The 22,221-nt window shown below is 40.7% G+C and overlaps 1 protein-coding gene across 1 annotated transcript; it reads left to right on the top strand.

Annotated features, from left to right (window-relative positions):
- On the top strand, positions 1–18,983 carry aff1 (AF4/FMR2 family, member 1). The gene is made up of 19 exons (XM_084571969.1): positions 1–808; positions 5,342–5,462; positions 6,186–7,037; positions 8,480–8,521; positions 9,660–9,743; positions 9,946–9,979; positions 10,899–10,956; positions 11,372–11,513; positions 11,595–12,584; positions 12,666–12,751; positions 12,907–13,114; positions 13,204–13,298; positions 13,908–13,971; positions 14,053–14,189; positions 14,330–14,401; positions 15,474–15,567; positions 15,699–15,730; positions 15,816–16,048; positions 16,156–18,983. Exons 1-19 carry the CDS (start codon positions 756–758, stop codon positions 16,275–16,277), a joined length of 3,519 nt encoding a protein of 1,172 aa, XP_084428095.1. The 5' UTR covers positions 1–755; the 3' UTR covers positions 16,278–18,983.
- Positions 18,984–22,221: the final 3,238 nt, after the last annotated feature.

Here is a 22,221-nt window from a genome sequence, read left to right as displayed (position 1 = left end):
TTGTGTCAGAGGATGTTCAAAGAGCAAATGACACTATACTTTTATAAACAGGGGTGCACATAAGCGAAAAATACTGTTTGTAAAAGGAACCAGTGCCTAAAGGAAAAGACTGGATGAGTTAGTAAAAACATATCATATGACTCTACTGAATATCTACTTGAATTTTGTCAGGTAGTAGTTCAAACAAACAGCCAATTGTGCCTAAAAAGAAAGCAGTTTCTCAGGTTTTGCTTCATTTCATTTATCTATAATTTTATATTATATGTCTCTGCTGCTGATCTGTCTTTATTTTAGGTGATAAATCAATTTTTTCGGTCTTCCAGGTGAACATGCTTTAGCCTCAAACTCATAACATCATGTGGTAAAATATATAAACACAGGTGGCTGTACCATGTCTGTCTCGCAGGGGTCATAATACAAAGTTTGGGCAAACCTTGGCGAAAGAGAAAAAACAGTAAATAATTTAACTCGTAATGAACTCATTTGCTATATTTACACTTAAAACAGTGACACGTCTGCTTTGTAAATGTTTTTTTTTACATACATTTGAGTGTATAAAACAGAGGGGTTGGTCCCCGGATGGCTGAGTGGAGTAGAACAATCCAGAGGCAGAGTGGACAACCCAAAACACGTTAGCAGACAACTAACAAACAACGGCGCCGTGACAGTCCTCTTTAAAAACTTACACGCTATCTTCACCGGTAAACAATGTGACCGAGTGAGGGGGACACCTCGTTGAGGACTGCGAGAGACACATGACAACTAAGTTTGCGTGTTATGAGAGGCGCACCATGGCATCGCAGCCGAGGTAGGTGGACGCAGCCGCGGCTAGTTAGCTGCTAGCAGCTGGGCGCTAGCTTCACGAGCCCGACCATTGAACTAATTAGCTGGGTACCTTCAGCCTGCCCACTGGCATCGCTCCGGAGGCTTCTTAAAGTAAAGTTTCTGGTTGAAACTATGTGAAAGTGGCATAAAGAAGTGTGTACGTGTTTTTTTTAATTATGTATAATTATTGTCAAAGTGATTGACAGGCGTGCAGGGTTTTTTTTAAAGCTCGATAAGCTGTTCGAGGAAGGAGTGGAATCAGCTGGAAACGGCAGGTTGGTGTGATTTTTACCAGCTGGTCAACGGAGCTGCTGTGTTTACACCCAGTTTATAGTAAATTAAAGTTTTTTTTACATGATTAAATAGGTGAAGTCACGCCTACTAAACACAGGGATTACAAAACCTCAGCCGTCATGTTTGACAAACTAAGATTTAGCTGATTAAACAGCATTGATTTGGTTTTATTTAACTGTATATTGTTTTTTATTAACCTAAAAAGCCAGAATATGTTGACTAAGAATAAATCCTCCTGTTTGTAACATCAACATATAACCTGAGCATTAATAATAGTATAAAAAATACAATGGCCTCGATGTCCTTTGTAAGTTAAAAGCTAAATATTGTGAATATAAAATTAAAAGTCCAGGAGTTTACTACAATAATGCAGCTAATACATTGACTAGAAGGTCATTTATAGGTTTAAAAGGTAAAATAAGTCATTAATAAGGTATTTAATCGCATTAACCGCATAATTGTCCATGTTTAACAGCTATTAATTGCAAATTAATTGCAGATTTCTCTTTATTAATCTTTATTTTTTTAATTTTTCTAAATTTAAAGGATTATTCAGGTTTGTAATGCTTTTGTTGTGCTACCTTTATGCAATTCAAAACCGTGACAAATACTGCACAGAATATTTTCCAGATTAATAAAAAATACGCTTCATCTAGATCGCAAACTATCCCCCGTGGTCTGTCTTCACCGATGGGGAGATGGGGCTCATTGCATCAGCTGTGCGGGTGGTCAGGAAGGCGTATTTGAGACTCTGTTGACATTGACAGTAAATGCAAGTAAACTTTGTTCTTGAGAACCGTCCAGACAGGCTTTGGAGCTGAACTTGTAGTCCGAAAGACCCGTTTCTTTGTCCATTTCTGCTCGAGGAGGTTTGTTTCTGCTCACCATCCTCAGCGTTGCTGCTGCTGTTCCATTGAAATCATTGATTTCCCAAACTATGGGATGACTAATGGTCAAGCGTGTGGGTGTGTTAATCATGCATCAAAAAAAAGTGAGTGACATTAACGGGAATGCATGTACACGCCTTAGCGCATTTGACAGCAGAAATAAAAGTAGAATATTAATAAATAGGTGGACGTTGTTCCTGCATTTCATTTCATTAATCAATAAGCATTTAATCTAATTTTCTAGTCTTAGGGTCGTGTTTTGATTGAAAACAATGTGTGATGAGTCATGAAAGTTATACGCCCACAAAGTGTGCACAGAAGTCTGCCATCAGTTTTGTGAAACCGATAAGAGGACTCCCTATACTTTACCTGCTTTATAATAAAGTCAAAACCTCTTTCCGTCAGTCAACTACTTATCTAGTGCCGAGACTAATTCTTTGAGCTGCTTCTTTCTTAGAGCTGGATCTTAGCTAGTTTCTTCCTGCTTGGGGGAAGAAATGTTTACCTTAAAATGAACAAAACAACAAGTCTGATTACAGCAGTAATTTGCCTACATTTATAAATAGAACGCATCCTAAAGCAGCCCCAAAATACATAGCTCACCCCCTCACAGTTTGTCTCTTCGTGTCTAGTGGTCCTTGAAGTGTCATGTCATTGTCTAAGAGGAGAACCAGCTGCACTGAACCGGGATTATCCCTGCATCTTCTCTCTGTAATAGCACAGTGTGCTTGTTGTTTCTTGCGGTTGTTTTGGTTGTTAGTTTAGAAATTTGTGACCACAATTTGGCTTGTATTCACACCGGATGCTGTAACCCAGTGGAGCTTTTTCTCCTTTGTATATACGCAAAAGTTGAGAATATAGTTTCACTTGATAGAAACTTAACCTTGACTTTGCTATCTTGACCATAGAGTTGGCTCCACAACAGTTGTAATGGCTTCTTGTTGACTTATAGAACTGGAGTCTTATTCTGCAAGGCGTTCCTGTCTGTCTGTCCATCCGTACGTGCGTGCATCTGACTTGAGTCCTCAGATTTTGTCGCTGTTGGCAAACATTGCTTTGACTTTCACTGTTGCTGTTCTTTAAATCAGTGGCCCCCAACCTTTTTTGTGCCACGGACCGGTTGTAGCAGATAAAAACAAAATAAAATGATAAGACCGGCATAAAAACTGTAGTATTTTCTCTGTAAAATAATAATAATAAACATAAATTCACTGTGTACTCATGTGCAACTTTATTAGCAGCGTCCTCGTAACGTCACACCAACAACAGAACATGACGTGAGTAACATCCTCTCTGCCCCAACGCTGTCTGGTCGCTATGGTAACGTTAAAACATGCCTTCAAAATAAGACACACCACAAAAACAAAAAGTGCATGAAAATACTAGCTACTCACAATAGCACTGAATCAGTGGGAGCCCTGAGCTTGTTTTGCTGCAACAAGACGGTCCCAGCTTGGGGTAATGGGAGACAATGAAACCCGAAGTGTGTTGCTTATGTCCAGTCTGCTCGGTAGTTTTGTTTTGCTTGCTGTCACTGCAGAAAACCCTGCTTCACACAGATAAGATGTCGGAAATGGCGACAGCGTTTTCAATGCTGTTGTGGCGATCTCGGGGTATTCTGCCATGACTTTAATCCAGAACACCGGCAGAGCTGTTGTCTCGAACAGACGTTTAAGGCCCCCGTCATTTACGATCTCGGGACGTATCACGTGATCTATGGTCTCGAGGCCTTGACATGCGTCAAGAGTGAGTCATAGATGGATGTAATGGAGAGAATGTGGTAATTCTTCAAAATAAAACATCATTCAGACTCAGATAATAAATCAGACGGAAATAATGGAAGTTATTTATTCTTTCTGTGCTGCCCGGTACCAAATGACCCACGTACCGGTACCGGTCCGGGGCCCGGGGGTTGGGGATCACTGCTTTCAATGATTACCTTTGCCAGATTGTGCCTTGTCACGATCTGCAAGGTTATCTCGTAAATGTGCATCTCTGTGAAATAAGCAGGGAGAGTGCATATAAAAATGGACATAGCTACGTTGAAAATTGATTCCTTCATTCTGACCACATTGGGTCTTTAAGGGGTCAGAAGCAGCCATTTTTGGACCAGATGGATGGGAGAGAGGAGCTGGGGTGGAGCAAGGGGTGGTGGGTCTGTCTGAAAACTCAAAAGACGGCTTGTCAGTCACTCCAGACTAGACTTATCAATCAAACCTGGCACAAGCCCAAACATACCATTTTGAAGCACCAAACCGACGACAAAGATGTCAGTTTGAATAATTTCAATTGCTCCTGTAACTACTGATGATTAAATGATTAGAAGTTAAACCAATGTTGCTAATTCTAAACAAGCCTCATCAATAATTAAACCTTTGATATTGTTCTCTGTCATATTTTCTATTTATTTATGTGCATACTTGAGCCTGTTCACCGGTCGACCATCAACACACGCAATCGTCACCAATCCTGCTTGTTTTTGTGAGACTAGTGTGTGATTTTTTTTGTTGTTTATCCCTGGGTAATACTGATGGTACGGCCCTGCGACTGGGCAGTGCCAGTTTTTGCTATTCTAGGACTTTGGCCAGCCTCTCTGCTACATTAATGAGTGAGTGCTCATCTGTTTGGCTTAGTCCCAAATCTTTGCAGCTCCACTTGTTGCCATGGAAGCATCCCGCTGGGGCTGCTGTCAGTGAGGGCTATCAGGCTTGTATTTTGGGAAGAAAACATTACAATTTCAAAATGTAGACTGGTGTTTGGTTTACTTTGATATATTTGAGGTAATAAGACGGGCCTGAGCACATGGGTACCACTGTTACATGATATAATTTACTATATATATATATATATATATATAGCAAACACGCTCTATTTACTATCGGTAAAATATCAAGACAAATATTATAATTATGCATTAGATGTGTGAATGGCCTGTATCTCATCTTTGGGGACTTGAAAGAACAGATGTCAATGTTGTAGTGAATCCTCATGGCGGCTCCGAGTCTAATTACACTTGTCTGCTGATGTGATAGATAGCACCTTCTCCCACTAGACACTGCTGCTCTGCCCCTTGGGTAGATAAGTCAGTGATAAGAGGCCATAAAGGTGCAGTCTCTAAATTCTCTGGTGTCTTTCGCCAAAGTGGGGTAATTTTAAAGATCAGTGACATTCATGACATTTATAGTTCTGGGGTTTATAAGGGGGAAAAAAAATATTCTGGTATCCAGCAACGTGTGTCCATAGTTTGATGGTGAGATTTTGTTTTTTCTCTGCCTGGTTAAAGTGGAGACGGTGTAAGAGCAGGGTTCATTGTTGTTCTTTGTAATGTTCCACAGTGTATACAATGAAGAGAGGAACCTTCTTCGCCTTCGAGCATGGGAACAGAGGAACCAAGAAGCTAGCCAAGCCAAAGAACTCAACCCTGAGAATGTGCCACTCTTTGGGGAACCGTACAAGGTAAGAACTCCTATAGCAGGAGTGAAATGCTCTAAGCGTTAACACTTACCATGTTTACATGCACATAGTATTATTTTCTTTTCCCCAATGAAGTTTTTTCATGACTAAAGATTAAATTATTTTACATGTAGCAGAAATTTCCACCAGTAAATCAACCTTTAAGTTGTGTCTGCATTCTTTTGCTGGGGCTTCAAACCCCCCAACCAACCTCTGTAACTAAGAGAGAGAGAGAGATATATATATATTTATATTTCTTGAAGCTGTCTGTATGAAACCACAGAGGCAATACCCAGGCCCTTAAGGTCAGTGAAACTCTAGCTGCTTGAAAGGATTATTGCAGCGAGCACATGATAAAAGCTGAAGGTGAGTCGGATGTGGTTTTAAAGGTCTACAGCCTTTCCAAACAGGAAAGGTTGTAGACCTTTAGAATTTACTGACCAAATATAACCGAAAATGGAAATAATGTAGTATTTTGAAAAGGGCCACATTCCTGTATATTGTCAGTAGAAAGTAGGGCTTTAGTTTACAGATAAAACTCTTTATCTAATTATTTGAATAATAATTAAAGGCGTCACTGAAGCTTTATTTCTACAGTGACTTCTAAGAGTGTGGTGTCGTGTGTTTGTTTGGTGACTAAACATGTCTTGGTTCAGTATAAACTCACTATGTTTATACACTGTGATATCAGTCATCTGTTAACATATTAAATGTTACTTTTTGTAGACAAACAAAGGGGATGAGCTCTCCAATCGAATCCGGAGGATGCTGGGGAGTTACGAAGATGTGAATAATCCCTGTCCCATTTCCATCGAGGCTTTACCGGCGCCTACTTATGTAACCTTCTCACAGCTGGATCAGGGTCAGCCAAACACGGATAAATTAACCAAACCTCCATTCCACAACCAGGCCCTTTACGCACAAAGCCAGAAAGGGACGTCTAGTAACGGTTACTCCTCTCAGCCCATGATGACGTCCACTGCTTCTTCTTTATCACCAAACCACAATGGACATACATCAGCTGACTCAAAACCATCTTTGAACAACAGTCGAGGCAGTGAGATCAGCCACTTGGAACTTCAACAAAAGACGAGTGCAGTCCTCTCAGATCTCGGGGAACATGTCAGCGTTTCCCAAGAAATGCTCGCTCAGTCTCCTGATGTTAAGCCGCTACCCTTCCTTCATTCCAGTGACCATATTAACACTGACACAGACACTAAGGACACTTCAGATGGACATCAACTCCAAGGGTCCACAGATCATCCCGCTGATTCTACCAGCACAACGGAAGAATCCACACTGAACATTAAGCAGTCTCCAAAAGACGCATTCACGCCTCAAGTCAACAAGACAAGCGCACTACCATCCCAGACCTTTCCTCCGTTGTTGTCGTCTAAGAAGGCCAACGTAGTCATGACCCAGAAGCCTACAGCGTATGTGCGGCCCATGGATGGTCAAGACCAGATGGTCAGCGAGTCACCTGAGCTGAAGCCATCGCCAGAGCCATATGCACCGCTGCCAGAGGTGATCATCAAATCTAAGCCAGAAAAAAACAAGACAATACCTCAAATTTTGGAGGTGAGTTTTTATTTTTTATCTTAGATCTTAGACCAATTATCCTGCTAAAGATTGTCAGGAGGCGATGGCTGCATACAAATGCTTAATGTACTTTCTTACCAATGTTGAATGGACTTGAGAGGATTGTGTATGTGCTGATCTTTACAAAAGTTCTGACGTTTCGGCTTAACTGTTCAAGCCTTGGAAAAAAATCTTGTACTTTCTTTGTTTTGGAGAATTGGGCTTAACTCCAGCTCAACTCTTCTGTTCTCTGCCACACATAAACATACACCCAACCCTTGCACCTGCAGCACTCCCCACCTCCCCCATACCCTCCTGCAGCTGCACAGCAGTGCAGAATAGGCTGCTGTTTTTACTGCTGGGACTAATCCAGTGCATGATAGCAAGGCAGTTACTTGTTGCCCCCATTTCTTACCAACCCTTCACTTCTCAGTAGGTTTGAAAATGTCCTTCTTCCAAATCATGGAGAGTTGGAGCTCCTATTGCATAGCTGAGAGAAATAATAACATGTTTTCTCCATTATGAAGCAACATAAATTATTATGAGCCAGAGAGAATGCATCTTTCTGCACATATAGCAGAGACAAATCGAGCATTTACGTTACAGCTAGGGGCTAAACCACTAAACCAGCTTTTTATAAAATATATCGGCTAGTATTTGCACATATTTTCTGTGAGCAAAGTCTAATCCACCATGCCTTTTTGAGCATGTCTTACCCACGTGCAGTTTCATGTATGTGTGTATGTGACCTCAGCTGCCTCTGATAAATTCACCCCTGGGCTCGGCAGAACAATAAATGAGCTTTGTCACCAACTTGCATAACTGCTCTGGAGGCCCATTCAGTCTGACCTTATCTCAAACACTGTCCATTGAGAAGGAAAAACTGAAAGAGAGGCTTGAAAACAAACAGAAATGTAGCCCGTTGACTCATTCACACACACGGGGTTTATCTAATGTTGAGTTTGACCTATGCTGCTGCCTGATACGGCGTATTGTGTCACTTGTCTGGTGTTTTGAGGCTTTAGTTTGCAGTGCGCATGATTAAGCTTTTATCAGGAATTTGTAGAATACAATGCAATCTGTTTGCACACATGGGGAGTAATGTTTTTAAGATTATCCAACGGGATCCTCCTCTCTGTAGGGAAACTTCCTTTTAGTACTTGCAGGTCTGTAACACAAAGATGAACATGGTTGTTACTAATAGTTGCCAAAAAATGTCTCATTATCTACATGTTTTAAGATAAGTTGCATCTCATGTGTGGTTGCAGCGCTCTGCATGAAGGGCTTTTACGTGCTTTTAGTCTTTCAGTGCACAACAGGGAGAGATGGTTGTGAAATGCAGAAGACAGATTTATTAACCGTTAATACTTTTCTCCTATTTTTTGGTCTTACATACACTGCTGTCAGACAACCAATGGTAATTATTATTATTCTCTCTGTAGAAGAGGACAGAGAAAGCTCAGTGTGTGGAGGAGATCTTAAGGGTAAGTCTGGTTTCTTCCATTCTCATTTACGGTTCAAACACAGTTCAAACACATGCATTAACTGAGTCACTGCATTAATGAGTCATTTTACACAAAACATGGTGAATGTCAAACCTCAGTTAACTTTCAGATACAATATGTGCATCTGCAGAACAGCAACTAATCCAAACCAGTTCGTGTTTTCATGTGAGGTTACTGAGATAAATTTAATTCCCCCCAGTGTAGGATAAACAAAGGATCATCTTATCTTAACTCAAGTATTGTCAAATGCATAGCTAAAACATAGCTCAAACTGAGGCAACTTAACTCATTTGAGTTTTCTTTAAGACATTTCACCACATATCCAAATGGCGAAGAAGTGGTGAAACGTCAAACAGGTCCTGTTGCTTTTGTTTTAGCTGCACCATGACCTGGCTGACTGACAGTCTTTGAAACTTAAGAGTTTTAAACATATTTGCGCAGCAGGTCTCCTCCATATGCAGCATTTTTGAACCCCTATGGTCAGAGTCTTTAATGAGGACATGATGTAAATTATTGAAATCATAGAAGTTTTCTTTGACGACATTTTGGAGTTTATCCTATTCCAGTAAATGCCTGCACCTCCCACTTCACCTGGTTGCTTTTTTCCTCTCCTGCTGTCGGTGAACTAGATTTGGATGCTTTTTGTTTTTGCAGGTTTGGCCTGTATTTTTTTTTTTTTCATCAAACATGTTTCTAGTTGCTCAATGATCCTATGAAGTTAGGCAACTGCTGATAAGCCGACTTCTCTTTCCAGTGACTTCTGCTCTCTGTGTATGGTATTTTTTTATCAGTGCTTATCTTCTATTGTGTATTTATATTTGTTCATGCTGGGGACGTAAAAGTTTTTTTTTTTTTGTGAGATCTACTGTACACACACACACACACACACACACTTGATGTGAACAGATGCATGCACCTTATTTTTATCCCTAAGATGCTGGACTTAGATCCTGCAACAGCCACCAACACACAGACCCACTTTGTGTCATTTGGAAGTGTTGTTAAGATAACTACTCAAGAAATATGTGTTAAACTTGTATGAGTGAGTGGGACTCATGTTTTATAGCTAGGCACTACCATCTCACTATCACAAATCACACTTTGTTTCACTTCACAGGAAATGACTCACTCGTGGCCCCCTCTCCTGACGGCTCTACCCACACCTAGCACAGATGAAACCTCCAAGTCCAAGAGATTAAAGGTCGACAAATATGCTGATTGTATGCTCATTGCTCGTGTGTATAAAGAGGAGGGAACATTTAGTACTGCTAAACATTAATATGCTTTATTAAAAGCAGTTGTCAGTTTAGTGTAAAGGCAGATAAAAAAAAAAGTTCTGATACAAATAAAAACGTAAGTATGACCCTTACTAAAAAAATATATGTTTTTCTCTTTCTCAACAGGAAGCAGAGGATGTGTCTTCATGTGCCGGAAAAAGTGAGTAACAAGGGAAGGAAGCAACCTACAATAGTTGGAAATGTTTTACTGTATCTTGGAAAAATCTGAATTAATTGCAAACCAGTTGGAGTCTCTTATTTCCGGCGTTGATAGTGGTGGCAGGCAGATTAATCTGTCATCATAAACTGTGTAGATAAAATCAGTGGTTCAGTCGCTGATGTGGTTATTCCTCTTAATCATCTTCTGTTTTGAAGCAGCACGTCTGCTCGTCCCTGACCTGCCCACAAAATGCCAGACAGGAGATACAACCCAACAATTTTATCTGAAATTAGCCCCAGCTGAGAAAAAGATAGGAATAAACTCACAGTTCTCTCGTACTAATGTTTGAGTGTGTCTATTACTCCTTAATTTCCAGTGGCTCTTTGTTTTTATCGTTAATCATCAGGTTATTTTCTTCATGAACTGAATAATCGCAGTCTATAAAAATATCTGGCAAACCATTAGCTTGTTTTCACTGCACTTGTTTCTACTTGTTATTTTTCACCTCATACAGTGAACCCAGGAAGCCTTTAGGGTACCTTGAAGATGAGAAATCCCTCCAATAAAACTTTTTTCAGTCAGTCTAAGAAAAGGCTAACTGAGGGGGTGTATTAAAAATGCCTTCAAAAGTAAACCTAAACGGGGTGCATGCTGTCAAGCAAAAACTAGTGTTTCATGGCTTTAATGGTTACTAGTCCAGTAAATACAACAGTAAATGTTCATAAAGCAAATTAATTTCATATCATACGATTCTGCCTGACCAGCGTTCATATGGCAGGTTTTAAACTCTTCTACACTATGTAAGCTTTCATCTATAAAGTTGTCGCTAATCAGTCAGGTAGCAGGATTAATCTACATGTGCGGATTTTGTACAATTTTGTTGGACTAATGTTTGTTTTCCCGTGTTGTTTCTCTCCAGAAAGCCACGACTTTTCTTCTGGAGATTCATCCCGTCTCAACCAGCAAAGCTCCTCATTGTAAGTGAGTTGGCTTTTTTATAAAGGACAGTTTTTGTGTCATAATTTCAAAAAATATGGCCAAACCTAAGGACAGTAGAAAGCTACTGAACTAGAAGAGCTGATTTCATTTTACCTGTATATACGTTTTCAATCTGGCAATCAGCTGGTGTGATGTGAATGTAACTTGGTCAGAAGACACTGCAAATTCCAGTTATCCTATGTCATTATCATAGCAATTAATCATCAGGTTATTTTCTTGATGAACTGATTAGTCACAGTCTATAAAGTCTCAGAAAATAATAATAATTTAAAAAAATGCATAATTCTCCACAGTCCAAAGTGATCAAATAAAAACGTTTTGGGGGGATTATAACATTGTAAACTGATATATCTAAGTGAAATTCAATATTACTGTGATGGTTGTGGGTTACAGTTCATTTGAAGCAGGACATACCAGTGAGGTAGATGCTACGAGCTCCAGCGACTCAGAGAGTAGCTCTGGATCAGAGTCGGATAGTGAAAGCACCATTGAGGAGCAACCTCAGCCTTCAGTGGATCACTCAGTGAAAACTGAGGTAATTTGTTTCTTCTGTGTTTGTACATGAACAGGATAAATTACCATCTCTGTTTTCTAAAATCACTGTGTCTTTTTATAGCCTGATTCTCCAGCGGTGAGCCACGGTGACTGGCAGCTGGGAAACTGGATCAGGTCCAGCCAACAAAACTCTGAAGGCCAAGGCAGTGCACATGTCTCCGAGAGCCTTGCACACAAACGGCTACTGCCCACTCAAGGCCCCGAGCGCCCAAGTGTGGAGGTGGTTGACCCGACTGCGCAGTCTAAGCTTCAGATTTCTTCTCACCAAAAAGAAAACCTTGCCATTACCCAGGAGTTCACCGAAAGCCCTCAGGACAACAGTTCCCAGCACAGTAGCCAAAAATCCCTCTCTGCTGATGTGAAAAGCTCTTCGTGGAAACCCTCAAAATCGGTGGAGGCAGGTTGCGTAGATCACGCTGAAGCAGCAGTCAGCGTGAAATGTGAGGAGGTTGTAACAATCCAGAAAAAAGAGCCGTGTTTCACAGATAGACCAAAGGTTAAGACGAAAGCAGGACATTGTAAGAAAAGCAAAGAGAGGAGTGACTCTAAAAAAGACAGTAAAAGGACTAAATCACTCGAAAAGCAGAAAAATAAATCAGAACCTGCTCCTGAAGTTGCACTCGTCTTGTATGGGCACTGTCCTTTATGTGGTGTGCGTTATCCAAACCTCTGCTCCTGCCCCACCAAAAGTCCTGCTCAGCCCGACCAGCTGTCTCCTGTCCCACCAGTCAGAATCAGTTGTAGCAAACCTAAGGCAGAGACAGTCTGCCAAAGGGGCAACAAAATGCCTCACAAGACAACCCACAAGCACTTAGAGAAGTCTGGGCGTACAGCCAAAGGTTCTCAGGAGCTACACCATCCTCCTAAATCCCTGCTGGTGAAGATAGATCTGAGTCTGCTCTCAAGAGTTCCCAAGACCTCCAGCGTTCATCAAGGGATTCCCAGCAAGGCAAAGAGATCAGCGCTGGTCATAGAGCAAGACGGAGCGGGCAGCGATGCCCTTATAACACACAAACGCTCCAAAACCAGCAAAAAGAGCATACCTCAAAATGTGAGAAATACTCTAGTAAGCATTCATTTAACATTAGGAAAGTCAAATTCTGATTATAATGTGTCATCTGTCCTCGTCTAGGTTGAAGCAGACAATAAAACTCTTCCCAGGAAGAAACAGAAGCTGGAAAAGAATACCTCATCAACTCATGTTTCTATGAAACTGGAGTAGGTCACCTAAATCAAGGGCATCTTGTTTTATCGAGGATGAGATTTAATAATTTAAATTAGACTTCCATTTCATTGTGTGTGTGTGTGTGTGTGAGTGAGTGAGTAGGGTCAGTCTGATCTCATAACCTCTCTCTCATCTCGTCGCCGTACAGAAGTTCCAGCAATCCAGCAGAGGCCCCAGAACGTAAGATGGCCAAGAAAAATCCTGCAACAGCCAAAGATAAAGCTAAAGACTCAAAGTTACCAAAAGGCTGTTCAGGGAAGACTCAGGGGTCCAGTAAGGAGGCAGTGAAGAGCGGGGACTCCCACAAGCACAAGAGGACCGGTGGAAAACAAACAGAGCGTCCACGCCGTGAAAAGGTACCTAGACAGGAATGTATTATTGAATTATAACAAAATAATGAAATAATAACCAGAACCGTTCAAAATGATCTGCCTTGTGATCCCAGCAGAAACCCTCAAAGAGCAGCCTTGCTGTCACATTGTCTTCACAGCCCACCAGGGAGGCTTTAACCAACAGGCCCCTGCTACCATTGGAGGAACGGTAAGGTTGAGACGTTGTCTAAATGTCTTCCTAAAACCCTGCAGTCTGGATTTTCTACCCCGAATGTCTTATTTTCACGCAAGCCTGTCCTGTAGTTTTGTCAGTTTTTTCCCATGGTGAAAGAAAACTCACAAAGACAGTTCTGAAACTCTATCCACATATATTTAAAAAAAAGAAAAAGGAAAAAGGTGTTTTTCAGTGCAGCAGCAAAACCTTTGACAGTGAAACTTGTTGTTAGTTGGTACGACCTTCGTTATGGGAACTGCCGGCACATTAAGAGAGATCCTCTGAAGAAGAGTGACGTAACACCAGAGAAGGAAAGCAGCATTTTGTTGCCCAATTAAAGATTTCACTCCCATCTCACCTGTGCCTGTAATCTAACCCATTGATCCTGGAGTACACATACACTAGAGCAAAGTGAAAAATCAGTGAAGGTCAGATTAGCAACAAAACATTCTTAAAATCACAAATCTGGTGAGTTAATGGTCTTTTTATTTGGGAAGGTGATGAAGATGGAGACGAGTTACGTGTAGAATGGAGAAATAATAAATGAAATCCATGTTTATCTTATGGTTATTGTTCTTCTAACATTGCCTCTTTCAATTTCAGGCAGTATCCAGTGAAGCATTACATAAAAGAGGCCAAAAGACTGAAGCACAAAGCAGATGCGGAGGTAACTCTCACTTATCATGTCCTGCAGTCTACACAGCAGTACAAGTAACTAATAACCCAACTGTGTTTGTCCCCCCCACAGTCAGATAAGCTCAGTAAAGCTTTCAATTACCTGGATGCGGCCATGTTCTTCGTAGAGAGTGGCATCGCCATGGAAAAAGATCCACAGATTTCAATGTCATCCTACACCATGTTTGCAGAAACGGTGGAACTCCTCAAGTAAGAAGCCACCTTATCATGGATTGATTGACCTTCTCTAAATTAAAAGCAAACTTCAAGCTACGACATTATTTATTTTTTTGTTTTATATACGATTTTGATTCAGGCCTTAGTTTGACTGCTGTATTTTCCACCCACAGGTTTGTACTGAAACTTAAAAACACAACGGATCCCTCTGCTCCACCCCCAGAAAAGGACTTTTTAGCTTTATGGTAAGGTGTAGATGAAGAATTGTGTGGGTTTTGTCACTCATTAGATCCTTATTGGACACATTGGATCTTCCTTTTATGCCATTTATTAATCTTGATGATGAGATGTAGTATGCTATTGAATTACACTGCAATATATTGACTATTAGACATTTATTTGTTCTAGTCAGTTGGTGATAGTGTTGCACTGAGTAGCAGTAGTTAAATGTGTTGTATCAATATTTTTTATGTCTTTTTTTTGCTTGAATAAATGCACATAAAGGGGAAACCTTTATTTTAATTGACTTAAGAAAAAAAACATAGTCAAGGTTAGCTCTATATACATTAGGGAGATTTTTGTCCATTTGGGCAAAGTTTTCCTCTTCATCTGGCCGTTATTTTGGCCGACAAAGTTTGATAAGATAGGTCAACAGAACACTGTGAATGCGTAGGCCCTATTACGGGGAAATGGCTGATTTGACTATTTTTCCAAAAATGAAACCCTAATATTGCAGAATGAATGATTATATTGTGTCATGGCTGAGAGATTTAAAAAAAAAAAATGGGAGTCAATGGGACATTTTTGTCCACTAATAACTCAAGAGGGTAGTACATTTTAAATCTGATGCTACACAAAAACTAATAATGCATTCAAGTTGATATTTTAGATAATGTTGTTCATACCCAAGACTGATTTGAAAAAGCCTCCCAACATTAATTTTATGGAAAATAACTGTTTTTTTTGTGTATTTTCTTTTTCATAATAAACAGTAGTGACTAAGTAATCAAACTGGCATTTAAAGGATTAAAATCTTGAAAATGGTTGCATTTTTGGTAGTTTTGTAAAGTTCTGAAGTGGTTTAAGTGATTTATAAACAAAAAAAGCTGATTTTTTTTTTTTTTTTTTTTATAGCAGTTTTTTTGGAAGTGGACATTTTTGTCCTTAATGACTCAAGAGAGTAGTAAATTAAACCGATGCCTGAGTGTTAAATATACAGCAATTACAGACATGATAACTTTACAGAATGAGCCTTATACTGCTACTACTTCTTTTGTTTCTCTAATCAGTCGTGTAACATTTCTTTGTGTCTTGTAGTTTGAAGTGCCAGTCTATCCTGCAGATGGCCATGTTTCACCCCAAACACAAAACTGCACTAAAGTATTCAAAGCTCCTGTCTGATCATTTTAATGTAAGTATTTAAGGTATTACCATCATCAGCAATGGACACTGTTGCCATTAAGTGTTAAACATCATGCATATGTATACGTTAAAGTCAGATTTGTTTTGCTTATTGAGTTTTTCTCTCAAAACTCTGCTCAGGCAACACACAATCCCCCTGTCTGTACGTCAAAGTAAGTCCTCTACCTTCCACACTGCACTCAGCTCTCACAACTGTAGCACATACCAAGTCCTCTTATTTTTACCGGTCTCCTTTAGAGTTGGAGACAACCCGTCCCCCAGAATGCTGTCTCCAGCCAGCACGTCCACCAGCTCAGGTCCCGGCTCGAACCACAGTGGCAGCGGACTGGCTGGGGGATCCGTTGGCGCCACCGTTGCGATTCCTCAGGCTGTTGAACAAGTGGCCTTCACCTACGTCAACATTACTACGTTATTCTTGAGCGCTCACGACATCTGGGAGCAGGCTGAGGAGCTGGCACAGAGAGGCAGCGGTAAGAATGAACGGAAATGTAAAAAGAAATAAGGCAGAAACCCAGCTGGAATTTACTTTTCTGAAAAGATGTCCATGCTGTGCTGATATTTCTCTTGTTTGTTTCAGGTATGCTAGCAGAGCTGGACTCAGTCATGGGCCCGCTGAGTTTAACTTCAACCATGAGCTCTATGGTGCGCTACACAAGACAAGGCGTTCACTGGCTGAGGCTCGACAGCCGAAAAGTATGATACTGGAAACCCTTCACGCTGCCTCATCTTCACTTCAACCCCGGTCCCAAGCTGAACTGTCCCTCAGGCTCGTGTCGTTTTCTGTATTTTGCATGGACATTTCATCAACAAGGTAGATTCAGATGTTATTATTCTATTTGTTCTTAAGGCCAGGGTTTTGAATTTCCCTAGAGCAATTCTTCAGTTTCTCCCTGGCTCGTTAACACATGGACGTGTGGTGTCATCCCTCCACGTCTCACTGTTTATCAGAGGATGCCATGAAATCATTTTTCAAATCGGGGCTTCATTCAGGAGCAAACTTTACCATATTTGGATTGAGGCACATTGAATATTAGTGCTGTTTGGCGGCTTTACGATTCAGTCACGTGTTTGTGATACAGATCTTATTTATTATTCTTATTATCACATCTTCTGTTGTTACTATTGTGACCTTTGATTAGGCAGCAATTATGAAAACAAGCAGCACTTAGATCATGTTTAGACTGTACAGTGTGGATTTTATTTAATTTCTCTTAAGAACTAAACTCTCCCTATTTCAGTCTGAAAGGTCACTTATTCTGACATGAGAGTTCGGGTGTTCATGTCACACATGGCTGAAGTATTAAAACACTTCTACTTATCTTGACTCTGTGGGGGATAAATCAAATGTGCAAATCGGCTAAAATAACGTCAGTAAAGTGCCAGATGGTAATATTAAATCATCATTTATTAATTTTAGCTACTTCTGTGGTGGAATCTGTACTTCAGTTTTTCCAGGGTGTCGAATCGACAGAGCCAGACTGTTAATAAGATAAATCCTAATGAATGGGGACACGTTGAAATGATAAATTATGAATAAAGACGAGAGGCAGAGTAGGAAAGGGTTTTTTTTTTGTTGTTGTTTTTTTAATATAAATTCAGGGGACGTATCTGTACAGTTCAAACATTCTCAGACTCTCTAAGAAGACGGTCACTGTGTCTCAGGTTAGTTTTGGAGTGACTGACAGGTGACTCTGGTGTGCAGACTGTTTTAGGATGATGGCTTTTGATCAGAGGGGTGGCAGAGGCGATCTAGCCGTGCTACCGTTGTTTGTCAGACTGAAGCGGAGTTTAGAGAAGATTGTGCCTTCGTTCAAACGGAAACTATACGGTAGAGTCGAACGAAAACAGTGCTCACTTTAAAAGTTCTTCCTTTTTCTCTGGTAATTATTCCTCCGCTTGATACTGACTGTGAAAGGATCCTCACTAAAAGTGTTTGAGGCACAAAATCCACAGTGCTTCACCAGCTGCTGATTTACAAAATTACAGTTAATTTATGAGCGAAAGTATTTCTGCAAACATTTACTCCTGGTCTGTAAGCGGTCTTTACATTTTAATAGCAGGTGTAAATGCATTTGATCCAGTCTCATTATGTAAATTAGTTTCATGTAGCTGGCTAACACCGTTAGCTAATTGGGCTGGTTCATTTCTCTTGCTTAATGCAGCTAGCGGCTAGCTTCAGCTAACAGTAAGAGGGAGGTAGACCCCCAGCATAAAGAAAATAATATGTAGATCTGAACTTGTATTAACATTAAACACAAGTTATCTTCTCGTACCAAAGGAAAGAGACAGGATGCTAAAAGGAAATTTTGCAGCTAAAAACTAAAACATAAAATGAGGACTGTGGATTTTGTCCCTCCCAACACTTCTGAAATCACTTTCTCTTTTCCGTCAGTGAACACAAGGAATGATTACAGAGAGCAGTGTATGTAGAATAAAAAAAACAAAACAAATGGGAACCTTTTTTAACCAAAGATGTGTCGAAAACAAAAATGGGGGGGGGGGGGGATACTTTGGCATGCTTGTCTTTCCTGACGTAGAGTGGTGGACGTAGTGGTTCACATTAGCCACGTTTGTCGGTTTGATTTACCTTTCAAGTATAGCGGGGGCCGTCGCAGTCGTTTAACAGAGGTGAAGCTACAGTAGTGTTTCCCTTTAAGTTTGTTTTTTTGCACTAGTAATCTGAATTCTTGCACGCGTTTTCCCACGACTAAATCGGCGGGAGTAGTTGAGCGAATGGCCAAAGTATAGCTTACTAAAGAATGCCGTTTTGAGTATTTTGTATTTAATTTCGTCATTGTACAGAAGACCAAGTTCCCAAGACCAGCATTTACTCTTATTTACTGTAAGTTTGACTTTAAGTAACAAAGCGTTTTTGATGGCTCCAGAATTGAATTGTTGGTTATCACAAGTTCTTATTTATATATATATATCAGTATGAAATCGTGATGCACAAAAAGAAAGAGGGGGGGCGGAGGCGGGGAGTAGACTAGTGGCGTGTTTAAATGGAAGTTTTCACCTGTTAATTCAGTCGGTGTGTCAGTGCAATTACATGCTACATAAAAGGGCTTACCAAGGATCACAGAGTGCTCCTGACTTTATTTTCTCACGTAAATGATAAAGTGATATTTTTTTAAGTAAGGAGCGAGCACACTGGTGCCGTGGAATTTGGGATTATTTTTACGTACCGATGGCCAGCAGGCTGCTATTAAAAAAAACAAAACAAACAAAAAGAAAAATGAGTTTCTAACTGCAATATCTGGCATTCATAAATATCCTCATCTGTGTTCTGAGTTTATGTGGCTTTATGTTCAAAAAGGCTTTGAAGAGATGTTTTTTTTTCTCAGTTTATTTGAAATATGCAAAAAAAAATAAAAAATGTGTTGCAGTGTACAGACATGAATAAACACTGGAAACTTATTTACTGTCGTTTACTTTTATTTATCTCAAAGAAAAGATTTACACAGTTTGATATTTGGCGGTAAAAGATGCATTTAATTTCTGTTAGTCGTATCACAAAATTTCATCTATCAATACTTGTTTTTATTATACATTCAGCAGCCATCTCTTTTTTCCCCCTTTAACATTGTCATTGTGTTTCTAATATTTTACACCATTTTAAATGACAAATATCAATAACAAATATAAAACCCCACAAACTTCACAGCTACAATGATTTGCTTAAAAAAAAAAAAGCATCCACGTTGACGTACTGTACAAAAACTTGATGATTTATGTGTCCGATTCTCCGAAGTTGGGGTTGTCGAACGCAGGCTGCAACAGAGGAACAACACAACTTCTTATTTATATCCACACAAACTTTACCCAGCCGTGACAGGACGATACTTACCACATCGACTTTACTGGTTGCCCTTGATGGCAAGCTCAGGCTGCTCAGTTTGTATCCACGCACTTTGAACAGGTAGTAGAGCGCTCCGAGTATTAAGCAGACGCACACTATGGCTCCGATGACGGCGCCGGCTATCGACCCTCCATCTGTAAACGGACGGAGAACATGGACGTTTCTGCTTGGCCATCAAACTTCGGTTTTATTTAAACTAATGTAACACCAAACTTGTGTAGAAGAGTAAGTTGAAAATTTGCTGCCAACGCTGGAAGAATGACAAGAAGGTATTGCAAGCATGCTAATATGTTAAGTAAAACATTTGCTAATTTATTTATTTAGCAAAAAGTACTTAAACAATAGAAGGTGACAGGATCAGAAAATACATTTCAGGAGGTTTGGCTTACTGGTTTTATTCATGTAACAAGTGTTTAACTCAACCTCGTGAGCAATAGTGAAGTTCAGTCATTCATTGATTTTCTTTAGCTGGAGCCTATCCCAGCTGTCATTGGGCAAGAGGCGGGGTACACCCTGGACAGGTTGCCAGTCAGATTTATCATTTGGAGGCAATGAATATCCCAAAACTCCCACCAGGGCTGGTTGGGATTTGGTTCTAATCCTCTGCGTGGCTTCCTAGCCCGACAGGAGAACTTTAGAAGCTGGACGCTCTGTCACCCTGATTTTGTTGACTTTTGATTGGCTTGGTTGATTTGCCCATTTTCAAATTGTTCTCCATTGTATTTCTGATACCATGTACAATCTGCATAAGCTTTTTGTTTCCAAAAACTGACCCGATGTTCTTTGCCATTCCTGTATCTGACTTCTTGCCGGCTCAGTTGTTGGCCGAGCTGCAGAGATGCTTCTTAAAAGTGGTGGGACACTTCAAATTATTTACATAGCGTCAGTAACAATCCTAATGGTCTCAAGACGTCTTACAGAGACCAGAGTCTGAAATTCTGAGAGCAAGCACAAAGGTAATTGTGGTAAGGTTTTCCTTGCGACAATTACCTTTGTGCTTGCTTTCTTTCTTTCTTTGGGGGGGGGGTCACGGAAATGCACCTGGTAGTAGATGAGATATTTCCATCGGGACTAAAGAGGTGGTGAAGAATGCTGGTGCGGTAAATCATGTGCCGTCATCAGCCCTAAAGGTAACCCACTGTATTCTAAGGAAATATGGTGTTTGGCACTTACGGTTTACACCTGGATCATCAGTCGGAAAAATTGGATTTTTGCCATCATCTGTTGCGAAAACTGAAAGACACATGCACACAGAGAACCTGTTAATCAAGTCTTTAAAAAAAAAAAAAAAAAAAGCTGCAAAAATGTCCTCCACCATCTAAAGACAATTCTTACACTTGCGGTGGCGGCAAGCGAATCCCCTCTTCTCCAGGCAGTTGTTGTCGTTCCAGCGTCCGTCGTGGTACATCTCCACGCATTTCTCCTCGCCTATCTGTCCGGGCTGAAAGGCTGTGTTGGGCTCGCCGGGAGCCCAGTTGAGGAATTCCACGGGCGTCTTATCTGTCCATCCCCAGCCAACTGGAAACCAAAACATATAAACAAGTAGGTGCAATCCTTTGTCTTCCTCTAAGCGTTTTTTTAAAGGTTTGTCTTTAATTTGAACTCACAGTTGTTGTCCCGCGTCAGGCCGATCCAGATGTGGTGATATTTGGTGTAATTGAGGTTCCTGATGAACTCCAGCTCCGCTCTGCTGTGAATGGAGACCAGCTCTGTGTTGCCCGCCTGGCAGTAGTGTCGGGCGTCCGGCCAAGAGAAGCCCTGCTGACCGTTGTACACGTAGTAACAGTAGCGGCCGTAGGGGATTGCGAATGGCAAACACTTCCCATCTTCAGGAGCTGGAGTCGGTGGCGGTTTCTCTGAAAGATGATGTAAGTCATATATTGTCTATAAATCTTACCTTTTTTTTTTTTTTGTATAACGTAATGATTCCTTAAAGGGGAACTACTGTTTTTTTACAACCTGGACCTTATTTCTGGCATAAAATACGTTCGTTTACTCACCCATATAACTTCTGTGTTATTTGTAGTCCTTCGGGAGATATTTAGATCTGCGTACATCCATATAGTGGGAGTGAATGGGGCACCGAAACGCAGCCTCTAAATAACGAATTATCTGCCACAAAACTCGTTCATTTCACCAATATTTTGTTATGATATGCTAGTGCTATTCCCCATTGAGTCCAGAGTTACCCGTTATCGTCATCATCCGGGGTCTGTAGGTCAGTCTACAGACCCCAGATGATGTCTTCTGACCTGGATGATGTCATCTCTGAGCGCCGCGCACACCCGCAACGGTCGGCTAGTTTACCCGTAATTTGCTACTGCTAGTTTTTTGCAACATGGCTGAATACTTTCCCGATTCTGAGGTTGTGGACAAACCACAGCAGTAGGTAAACCAGCCGACCATCGCAGGTGCGTGCGACGCTCAGAGATGACATCATCCGTGGTCTGTAGATTGACCTACAGACCACGGATGACGATAACAGGTAACTCTGGACTCAATGGGGAATAGCACTAGCATAAAATAACAAAATATTGGTGAAATGAACAAGTTTCGTGGCAGATAATGTGTTATTTAGAGGCTGCGTTCCGGTGCCCCAGTCACTCCCACTATATGGATATACAAAGATCTAAATATCTCCCGAAGGACTACAAATTACGCAAAAGTTTTATGGTTCAGTAAACGATCGTATTTTATGCCAGAAATAAGGTCCAGGTTGTAAAAAAACAGTCGTTCCCCTTTAAGAGTCTAAGAGAAAGACCACTGTTTGAGTTATTTATACCT

Source organism: Chelon labrosus (genome assembly GCF_963514085.1).
Source record: "Chelon labrosus genome assembly, chromosome: 22".
Classification (NCBI taxonomy): Eukaryota; Metazoa; Chordata; class Actinopteri; order Mugiliformes; family Mugilidae; genus Chelon; species Chelon labrosus.
The sequence above is the reverse complement of the archived record's forward strand: the minus strand, read 5'-3'. Positions and strand labels throughout refer to the sequence as shown.

Coding starts and splice junctions, on each gene's coding strand:
- aff1 (XM_084571969.1), top strand. CDS start 756: ATGACAACTAAGTTTGCGTGTTATGAGAGGCGCACCATGGCATCGCAG. Junction 10,957..11,371: donor AACCAGCAAAGCTCCTCATT/GTAAGTGAGTTG, acceptor TGTGGGTTACAG/TTCATTTGAAGCAGGACATA. Junction 13,115..13,203: donor AGCGTCCACGCCGTGAAAAG/GTACCTAGACAG, acceptor TTGTGATCCCAG/CAGAAACCCTCAAAGAGCAG.